This window comes from Lepeophtheirus salmonis, chromosome 1 (genome assembly GCF_016086655.4).
Source record: "Lepeophtheirus salmonis chromosome 1, UVic_Lsal_1.4, whole genome shotgun sequence".
NCBI lineage: Eukaryota > Metazoa > Arthropoda > Copepoda > Siphonostomatoida > Caligidae > Lepeophtheirus > Lepeophtheirus salmonis.
The window spans coordinates 18,880,973-18,892,630 of record NC_052131.2 but is presented as its reverse complement, the minus strand read 5'-3'; the positions used below and the strand labels follow the sequence as shown (position 1 = coordinate 18,892,630).

Here is an 11,658-nt window from a genome sequence, read left to right as displayed (position 1 = left end):
ACAATTCAATGCTAAACAATTTGGTCGTTAAGGATTGGATTATGATACAATTTGATTCCTATCAATTTGATACTCTGGTATATTTTCATTTAAATATATATAGTGTTTACATAATCAAACTATTGTAAGATAAGAAATTGTCACTGTACGTTCGCGCCCCGGTGATTCCTAAAGAATGAAATATACTTTATGTATATAGATTTCACCAAAAGATTCCTAGGTTAGATTGAGTAATTGTAATACTATAATGTTTACTTATACTTAATCAGTGCAACTCCATCTAACCAATTAAAAGAACATTAAAAAAAAAAGTTGTCACGAGAGATTCATCTCTAATTTGCAAAATATACCTAGGCCAAGATGTTGTGCAGGTGGAGAGCTGGTCCCAAAGAGGGATCAAAACCTATCTCCATAACTATCCTTAGTATCAAGAACCCCTTCTAATATATTATAAAACAACCCGGTTGTACAAGTGAACAACTAGTCCAAAAAGTGGATCATTACCCACCACTTGCCTGAGCATCAAGGACCTCTTTTGATATCCTATAATATACCACACCCACGGGTAATGCAATATAATTGCAGGGTCAAAATGTGGATCATTACCCACTGCCACCGCTTCCCTGAAAACTAAGGGCCCCTTTCAGTATCCTATAATACACCACAGCTCATGGGTTGGGCAAGTGAACACTGGCAAAAGATGGGAACTCTTGAACTTTTTTTGGTATTATACTTTGTTGTCTCTGTAAAGGTATGTGTAACTTTGGGGGTGATTTATGACCGGTATGCAGCTCCTCTGCAGCCAGAGGTTAAGATGTTTTTTAATATTAAAATGCAAGCCAAAAAGGTGAGCAATTTGAATGGACGTGATAAAATTTGGGCATATCACGTTGACTATAGCAACAAGTAAATATCTAATAAAAATATACATTAGAATTGTAGATCCTATTTCATAATATTTGAACTACCCAGTTATATATCTCATATAGATATTATCAAAATAGACATAAACAAAAAAATTATATAAATATACTGTTCAACATAAAATGTAATAATTTCAAAGAAAAATTTGAGCCTGCCTAACATAACTAATGTTACCTAAATATATCCTAAACATAAAGACATTCACCAAATAAACTACTTTGGCTGTATGTTGTACTGTTATAGCATTTGCTATTACAAAGGTGTCCCGCTTTTTTTTTTTTTTTTTTTTGCAGATGAACTTATTTCTTTGGAGTCTGTGCAATTTCACCACTTAAAGCCTTGTTCATTTTCATCCGACAGAATTGATGTGGTTAGTTCTTTTTCTGTGGAACTTCCATCAACACTGAAGAATAACTCTTTGCAAGGCTCAGACTGCTTTCTTACATTGACCTGTTTTAATATCTTATTTTTTGTCTCTAATCTATATTGATAATGTTCTCTGCTACATGGATCACAACACCCACGACGTAATGGGGATCTATTTTTCTACAGTCGATACTTGGAACTTGGCATACAGAACAAGCCACTATCCATAAGCCAACTTACTGGTCTTGTTGTCACGTTGCCACATCAAAAGAATGTATTGAATGTCTCCATTTGCTCTCTCATATGATTTCTGAGATTGGGAGTGATGGAGATTTCCATGGACAAGTTCACTTGCTGAAACCGTGGTCCCAGGGTTATAAAATACTATTAGAAGTGATTCTTAATGATCAATCAAGCTGTGACGGTGGCTAATGACCCACCTTTTCGACCAGTGGTTCACTTGCACGACCTATGGGCTTATGTGTATTATAGAATATTTAAAAAGTTTCTTGATGCCCAGGGAAGGTGTGGCGGTGGGTTATGATCCAACTTTTGGACCAGTGGTTCACTTGTACAATCCGGGTCTATTATAATATATAAGAAGGGGTCCTTGATACTCAGTATAGTGGCGGTGATAGATTTTTATCCCACTTGTTGACAAGCGGTTTACTAGCATAACCTGTGGGCCGGCATGTATTATAATATATTCGAAACGGGACCTTGATACTCAGGATAGTAGTGGTTATAGGTTTTGATCCACCATAAGGACCAGCAGTTCATCTGCACAACCTGTTAGCCATGGTATACTTTGAAAATAAAATTGAGTCTATTCTGATAATTTCTTATCATAATATAATTTGATTGTCTGAATACAATATAAATTTCAATGAAAATACACTAGATCAGAGATGTCCGATTTTAATTATTTTAATATAATGGGCCGCATTGCCACCAAAAATATTTTAATGACCCTTAGAACCTATTAAGTTAAATTTCATGAAAAATATGTAAAAAAAATATATATATGAAATATAAATTTATTTCAATTTGAGACTAAATGTAAAAAAAGGACATTTTCCTTAAAAACTAATCGGGCAACCCTTTTAGAATCCCAGTAAATATACTGTCAAATATTTTTCAATGTTTGTACGTGTTATGAGCGTTCTACGCGTTTTGATGATATTGCGACGATTTTGTTAACAAACCCTACTTGAAGTGAGAATGAGTAGTGGGCTACAACTAAACATTAGGAAGGCCGCAATCCACAGGTTTACCTGTACTGGATCATTAAATTGCTTGCAATGAAATTGTATCTTAATAAAATCCTTAATTATAAAATTGGTTGCAATGAACTGTTTAATAATCAAACTACATAGAAAAGTTGAGTTATCTTCAAAAATGCAAGAAGTACAGTGCTTCAAATGTTTAAAATATGGACACATTAAAGCTTTGTGCACGGCCATAAAGAACACTCCATATTGGGAGTTTGAAAGAAATTTCAGAATAGAATTAGGACTTCCTATTAGAATAAAGGTATCGCTGAAATGAAGGATACCAACGAAACTGTAAGGAGGGAAGAAGAAAGTGAATTGAACAGAGAAGAAAAAGAAAGAACCATAAGAGCCGGTAGTCATAATCTCGACGTAGACTCTACGAAAGAAGAAGTAACAGTTGTCGAACATGTACCAGCTGATGAATCTACAACTAAGCTCAATAAGATTGATCAATGTCTGGAAGAGGAAAGAAACGGAGAATACGCCATCATTGTGAAGACAAGTGAAGAACAATCAGGGGCAATCCTTGACATAAATAATTCTAGTGCCGAAGAACCACCCCTCAGAGAAGATTGGAAGATGGTATTGAGAAAGAGATCGGATCTTCCGAGGAAAACATGTCCCAATTTAAAGTCTGGAAAGAATCCTAAAAGAGGATTTGAGAGTTACGAAGAAGAACAAAAGAAGAGAAAAAGGGTACTCAGTTCTTCAGAACCGTGATAGAACCTCCAGACCATTATAAGATAAGCTGTTCATACATCAACACACAGCATTCAAAAGCAGCAAATGCTGAACTCAAACTGAGAACATCTCAGATAACCATGATAACTGAACCTTATATCCTCAAAGGGTGAAAAAAAAGTCTTAACTTAAGTGGATACACAATTCACAGTAAACGTGGAATACATCCAAGGGCATGCATAAGAACATCCGATAAATTGAATGTGTGGGTTGTCCCCGAATTTTCTAACAAAGATGTTTGTACCGTATGTCTAAATATTGAGGATTCAATTACGTATATATGTGTGGCCTATCTTGATCGGTTGCTGTCTATTGAGGAAGAAACATTGTTAACTCTCATTAATCATTGTGAATGTAAGCAAAAGCCACTTCTCCTAACCATGGACTCTAACGCACATAACCATCTGTGGGGTAGTAAATATACCGACACAAGGGGAGAAACTCTTGAGAATATTATAGATAAAAATAATCTTGTTGCCCTAAATGAGGGAAATGAACCAACATTTGTTACTCAACGAGCCAGTTCGACCATAGACATCACTTTAGTGAATCAATATGCCTTCAAAAAATTTGAAGTCACAGGATGGCATGTAGATCTTAGGCCTTCAATGTCGGACCATCGGCACTTGGTTTTTAATTTTGGGGCATGTAAACCAATTACTGATCGATCAACAAATCTCAAGAGAGCCTGCTGGGATACCTTTAGGTTGCACTCAGAAAAAGATACGTTACCTCAAATACTCCCTAATGTGAATACAATTGACCAATGTACAGCATCACTGATAAAAATAATATAAAAAGCGCTTGATTTTGCTTGTCCTGTACGGAGAACAGTGAAAGCAAAGTCGGTACCATGGTGGACAAAACATCTTGCCACCCTAAGTTACAAACTTAACAAACTCGAGCCAAAGCGTAATTATAGCTCACGTAGAGAAGAATACCTTAATACAAGAAATGAATATCGAGCAGCCCTCAGGAAGGAACAAAAATAATCATGGAGAAATTTCTGCACCAAAGTGGAAAGTCCCAAAGACATCGCTAAGCTCATCCGAAGTCAAAACTCTATTTTAAATTCTATTGGTCTCCTTAGAAAGGATCGGGGTTATACACAGTCACCCAATGAATCATTGAAATTAGTGATGGAGACTCACTTCCCTGACTGTTCAATAGATAGTGTCCTTGAGGCACCGTTGTGGGTCACAAACTTTGATATTGACTTTGTAGACACTAATAGGGTGGGAGAGTCATTTAACTCCTTTGACCCTTACAAAAGTTCGGGACCAGATGGTCTAAAACCAATCGTACTACAACAGCTTGGAGACAATATAGTCGAGTATATCTCAAAGCTGTATCAAGTTGTTCTCAGTACTGGATACACCCCAAAAATTTGGCGAGAAATGAAAGTAATATTTTTACCAAAACCTGGAAAGGATGACTACAGTTCAGCTAAGTCCTTTAGACCAATTACATTATCAAATTTCTTCCTCAAAGGACTTGAACAAATCGTGCAGTGGAATATTGAAGAAACAATCCCAGTGCTTCACTCTCAGCATGCGTACACAAGAGGTCTTTCAACTGAGACAGCTTTGTCACAGGTGACTGATGTAGTTGAAAAATCAATATATCAACGACAGTGTACACTTGATGTGAGTTTTAATTCACGGGTGCATTCTACTATCTGCGATTTCAATCAGCAGATTCAGCAATGAATGAACTTGGTCTTCCCGAGAGTGTCCGATCCTGGTATAAAACCCTTCTCAGTACTCGAACGGTTACAGCTGAGTTAAAAGGTGAAAAAGTTCGTATCACTCCAAAGCGTGGAAGTCCCCAAGGGCGAGTTCTTTCACCATTGATATGGAACATCGTCATGGACTCCTTGCTGACGAAATTCCTTAGTGGACCGGTTAGGGCAGTGGGTTATGCCGACGATGTTGTTTTTTGATAAGTGGAAAACATCCTCTCTCCCTTGTCAAAAAAATGTAAGAAGCAATGAATGAGGTTCTGAGGTGGGGTGAAATGAATGGTCTGATTTTTAACCCCGCAAAGTCTAGTGCAATCGTCTCCTCAAAAGCATATAAATTAAAATCAAAAAACTTTCCGCGATTAGAAATGGGTGGTAAAGAAATTGAATTTTCAACACAAATGAAATACTTGGGGGTTGTTTTTGATCAAGATCTTACTTGGATGGAACACCTTAAAGAAAAAGCTGCCAAAGTGTCTCGTATATGGAACATGGTAAAGACAGTCATAGGACAAAAATGGGGCTTAACCTCCGAAAAAGTTATCTGGCTGTACGAAGCAATGGTCAGGCCAATTATCTCCTATGGATGCCTCATATGGGGACATTCAATTACCGCAAAGAAAAGCGCCATTAAGATACTGAACAAAATTCAAAGAAAAGTACTTCTGGCAATGACCCAAACACTTCGATCAACGCCGACAGCAGGAATGGAATCCGTCTTAGGTATAATTCCCCTAGACCTGTTTCTTCAATCTCAAGCAACAAAGTCCAGATGGAGAACAAGACACTTCCTTGTAGATGCATGGGATGGAATTGGTAACCTTCCTACACGTCGTGGACATCGCTTCTCCAGCGATAAAATAATCACTGAACTACAATTAAATCAATCCAGTGATTACATCAAAGGTAGTCGTACATGAATAAAGAACCAAGAAGTAAACAGGCCTGACATTATTATATATACAGATGGATCAAACGATGAAGAAAGCAATACTGGTGCCGGATGGGCAATTACTCGAGGTGATACGTCACTTCATCAATCCAATGTATCATTAAATAAAGAAGCCACTGTCTTCCAAGCAGAGGTCTTTGCTATTGCAGGATCCGTAGAAGCACTTACTCGAATGGAAAAACCATCAGGAGATGTTGTAGTACGATCTGATTCCCAATCAGCTATTGCTGCCATCCTTAACCCATTTACCAAGAGTGGCGAAGTCCAAAAGTGTCAAAAAATTCTATATGAAGGAAAGAAAACGAAAAATATTTACTTAGATTGGTGCAAGGGCCATTGTGATATCCCAGGAAACGAATTCGCAGATTATCTAGCAAAGAGAGGCGTGAAGAGTCAAAATGAGAAATTGGTGGGAGTATTACCAAGTTACATAAAGAAAAAAATAAACGGCTTCTTCTATGTTGCCTGGTGTAAAAGATACAGAAGAGACCAAAGTATGAAACACACCCACTTGATGTTAGCAATGCCCCAAGATGAGAGTCTCAAATATGAACGTGGAAACATGAAATTTATAGTTCAAGCGTACACCGGCCATGGGCCCTTTCTAGCACATTTAAGTAAATGGAAATCAACAAGTGCAACGTGAAATGTCTGCATGGAAGAACTACAGACTGCAGATCACCTTATCAATAGATGCCCATCCCTATCGTACGAAAGATATGAAGCCTCTCAAGAAAAGGATGAAGTACTTCGTTTTTAAGATTAATGAAATGTAAAAAAATGAAATCAATTTTTGAAGAAAATTATAATTTAAAATAATTATGTATACAGGAACTAACATTTACTGTTGTAGCACATATACCCCATTGTGTGGTCGCGCTCTTTACCTTATGCATTTATTGTACAATTCTATTATATTGATATAATATTATATGTGTGTGTATGTGTACGGTATACAGTAATAAACTCTTCTTTAACATAAAAAAAAAAAAAAAATCAAATTACCCACAATCATTTTACATGAAAATATTAATGATAAAAAAATAACATTTTTGGGGAGCCTCTTTTGTTTCAATTAAAACTCATACTTTTAGCTATTCAGTGATATACTTTTAAACTTTTTGAATCTATTCGTCTTGAAACTATGAGCTTCTGAATAAAAACATCTATTTTCCACTTTAAACAATGAGAACTCGAGTTATAAGTATGATGCAGACAATTTAAAAATATTGTTTTTAATTTTTTAACATTCGGGTTTAAAATATATTAACATACTTATGCTTATTTTCCACGCCGAGGGCTTTAAACTGCTTCGAATATTAAAAATAGCCGGAAAAAAATAAAATGTTTGGCCTTCCCGAAGCTACAAGGCTTTGAGAGAAAAAATAAGGTCATATTAGGAATCAGGGCATCAAACTTTTTTAAATTGAGCAAATACTGTTTTTGTAGCATTTTTTCTGTTGGACTGTGTAATAAATAAATTATAGAACACCAAACAAATTAAATACTCTAATATTTGCCTATGAAGACTACGGTGACAAATAAAAGGGAATACTTGCCACAAAGAATGAGAATGTTCATAAAAATTTTTTAAAAAAATCTCACAGATTCATGAATTATTCACAACCTGGACTAAAATTTAACGTATTTTGAATATTTTACTTTTTAACTTCAACAAATACTATTTGTCTCTTAAACGTTTCTAGGCCTGAGCCCCCCCCCCCCATTCTTGATGATACCCCAGGGGCATAGGTAGGATAATATTTTGAGGTTTTTTTTTTTGGAATTTTTGAAACAAAATACCAGAATTAAATTTTTTTGAAAAAATTTCAGGAATCTATAGCTATTCACCAAAAAAATTAATTTTTAGGCTGTAAATTTTTAAAGGGGGGGGAAGCTGGTTGGAGTGTCTATGGATTACTCATCATTAATAGAAATCATTAATACTAATTCTGAAAAAGTTATTGTGGGCTCAAGCCACCTGGTGATTATGGCTCAGTATGTATACAAAGCACCTTTCTTCCTAATTAAATTTAAACTCTTTTCTCCTTAAACTAAATGCATTAATTATTTCGGAGTTTCAACACCTGTTGCATTATCACTGCGGAATTTGCAGCATATAAATTACGTTTTAAGTCAGTGTAATATGCAGTTTATACGTGTAGATATTTAAAGGAATGAACAGAGGCTCAAAACAATAATGTTGTTGTTTTTTCTTCAATAATTTGCAATACAAGGACATGAAGTGAAATAATATCCGGCTAGGCATACAAATTCATATGGGTGGAGGAGTATCCTTTAAGGAAAAAAAGGTATGCAGATGAAAACAGAGTGATGCAGTCTAGCCTGTTGATTAATCTTTATAAAGACATAAATGTAACTTACATCTTTTTTTTTGTTGATTCCTCATTACTAATTCAATTATTTTTTTAAACCAGGAGTAAATATTTATGTATTTCTAATTAAATGATTAATTGACTTTTTTTTCTCTCAAGAAGGCATTAAATTTATGCAAATTTGCTTAGAAAATTAGTTAGTTGAAAAAAAAATCAGCTCATAGACTAACCTAAAAGGAATGTACCTCAATCAATTTAAACTTAGTTAGGAAAAAATACAGGAATTAAAGACATTTTTACAAAATTAGGAAAAAAATAAAACGGAGCATGCCTACGGCAAATAAAGTTAAGATTATTTCCTTTCAATCAGTTCGCTGGCATTTAGCAAGTTCAATTTACAATTTATAAATAAATAGCGGTAGTAGCCCGCATTTCCCGGAGTAATTAAGCTTAGGCTAAATGAAACATTTAGCTTTAATAATATAGAAGTTAATTAAGAAATCCTCAGTCGTACTCTCCGTTTTTCATGAGCACACTCACACGTAGCTACTCAATACTTATATCAATTCATATATGTTATCTCCTCAAGAAGGAAAGAATAACAATAAATGTTTAAGAAAAACAATTTAATATTTTGGGAGAACAGATGAATACTTTAGTCTCTAGAGCGCCCACTAACATAAACACAATGCAATATACAAAACGGCTGCGGAGAGTTAGTTAATTTTTACACAGTACGCACTTAGTTTAACAAATTTGTACCAGTGTTGTTATAGAAGATTTCTTCACTGTTACTCCTGATCCTTCTTTAACTCTTCCCTCAAACATGCCCCGTATCACCAATAACCACCGGCAACCCACAAAGAGTTGAGAGGACGTTTCCACTTTATCTTTACAGAAACTACTTTTTCTTTCTTCTTTCTTAGGGTGTTTTGGGAATTCGTATAAGAGAGCCTGTCGCCAATCGGTATTGAAACAGCTTCTGATTGGAGTTTTTGAACGTGTTATTCAAAATGTGTTTTGCATTGTTCTGAATGGAGTCGTCAAGGACGCCCTGACTATGAAGCAGCTGTTTCTTCATCAATCCTCTGTCGTTGTTATGCCTTAAACTCCTTGCTATTAAAATTTTGACTATTCTGCTGGGAACATTTCCAAAGAACAAGAGACAAGGAATATTGGTTTTAGAAAAGCTTTCCTTATATTTGGAGCTCTGCCAAAGCACCAAAACGTGACCTCTTACCAGGAAGATAGTACTATAGTACGCCTATAGTACGAGGTGAGAGCTGGTTTTTGTTGTTTTCTAAGTTGGTCGAAATAGGTCAGTCCCTCCGACTTGAGTAGTTTGTCTTGGTTTAATACTCTATTGTTGTAATTACGGGGCTCGTGTGGACCAAGTAATGTGAAAACTATTGGAAGAATCGGGTTCCAAGAGTAGGTCATTCTCTGCCAGAAATTACTACTGATTTGGTAACTTTGCATAACTCCTGTGGACCTATATGGAATCGTTCTTTTAGATGGTAGCCCAACTACTCGTAGTTTTTTTAATTCAAAGTGCCTGGAAGTCCTTTTTCATTTATCATTTTATTCCATAAGAAGTCCTCTCGAATCGTATACCATTTTTTGAAAATATCCTCTCTGAAAGGAGTGTACTTCATACGGTGAATTACTTTTGGGAGTCCCATCAGATTGAAAATGTTAATGATAGTGACTTAGAGTCAATGTGGTGTCTGTTCTCACCACATTGCTAGCCTCTCGACTATGATATCTGGAGTGGCATCGAAAAAAAATTATGGGTCACCTTCCATATCAATGTAAATGCCCCAAAAACCGCTGTGGTGAAGGAGTTGGCTTTTTTGGAAAAAAAAGGGGAAAAAAATTCACAAAATTCACTGGTTTACAAAAAAAAAAAAATTTTTGTAAAAAAATTTCAAGTATTAAATTTTTCCGAGAAAAATTTCAGAAATCTGGAGGTGTTTACAAAAATGACATTTTTCCAAAAAAATTTAATATTAAATTTTTGAAATAAAAAAACATTTCTAAAATTAAAATCCGTAGCTATTCACAGGCAAATAAATGGTTGAGAAAAGAATTTGAAAAATTTAATAAATTTTCAAATATTTTATTCTCTAGTAAGAATAAAAAATTTCTTAATTTTTGTGTTTTAAGGGGAGACTACAGCCCCTCCAGCCTCCCCTTGGGGATGCTCCTGGATCTTGGTCATGGTGGAGGCCAACTGTGGCCACCATGCAATTTAATTTAAAAAATTAAAATCAATATAGAAATTATCATTGTCTCTCCTCTTTTAATTTTTGAGAATGTTGATAAAGTTCAGCTTGGGAAAATTATTTCACGATTCACAGGGACAAACTGTAGATATGTCCCTACGAATTGTGAACTAATTTTACCCAGCTGAACTTTATTTCACGATTTGCAGGTACACACTGTAGATATGTAGACATTTTTGAACGATAACATAATTATCTGTAGTTATCCGAACAACAATCTATTTGTATATCTAATGAATACTTAAACAACATTATTATAAGGACGATATTGTGTCAATCACCTCAAAGTTCTTAATGCCATTTAAAAAAAAATTATAAGAGTTGGAATTGATTTAGAATTTTAGAGAGGAAAATTTCGAAACTGGGATGGAATTGCATTTTTTTATAGATGTTTCTGTCTCTGTTAGGATCTTTACGGCGAATTTTTTTAGTATCCTCATATTCAAGTTTATAATCAGAGGAGATAAAATGAAGTTCACAAAGGGAGAATATTTTGAGGGTTCCAAATTATGATTGAATAAGGCTTGAATCCAAAGTTTTCTTAGTGACTCGTCCTTAGGAAAACATATGAAAATGTGGTTTTATTATGTTTCCAGGGCCAGTTTCGATACTTTTGGACTTAGTTGCTCTGTAGCTACTACAATAATTTAATATTAATATATTGTTACATGTATTTGGAATATCATTGAGTCATTGAGTGAGAAGAGGTTGAGAGAACCTTCATAGCGTTAGTTGTTCTGATATACTTGGTACATCATTTATAGATGAGGAAAACTCCATTAAGTCCTGACAAAGTATATCTGAATAAGAGAAACACATTCCTACAAAATTAATTTTAATTTTTTTATATTGAAGAACAAAACTAGGTAGGTAATTGATATGAACTTATATAAGTTTTCAAACAAATTCATTTTCATAAATCTGCAAATCAGTATTTTCTAACAAGGTTTAAATAAAAAAAAAAGTGTGAATCATCGAAATAAATTGAAAATCCAGTTAATTGAAGCGGCTATAAATGTATGCATTCTTAATTTTCTAT

At 34.8% G+C, this 11,658-nt stretch overlaps 1 protein-coding gene across 1 annotated transcript; it reads left to right on the top strand.

Annotated features, from left to right (window-relative positions):
* The first annotated feature begins 5,294 nt into the window (after positions 1 to 5,294).
* Positions 5,295 to 6,644, top strand: LOC121113501 (uncharacterized). Its single transcript, XM_040707667.1, has 3 exons — positions 5,295 to 5,952; positions 6,013 to 6,252; positions 6,319 to 6,644. The coding sequence occupies exons 1-3, from the start codon at positions 5,295 to 5,297 to the stop codon at positions 6,642 to 6,644; spliced, it is 1,224 nt and encodes a 407-aa protein (XP_040563601.1).
* The last annotated feature ends 5,014 nt before the right edge of the window (positions 6,645 to 11,658 follow it).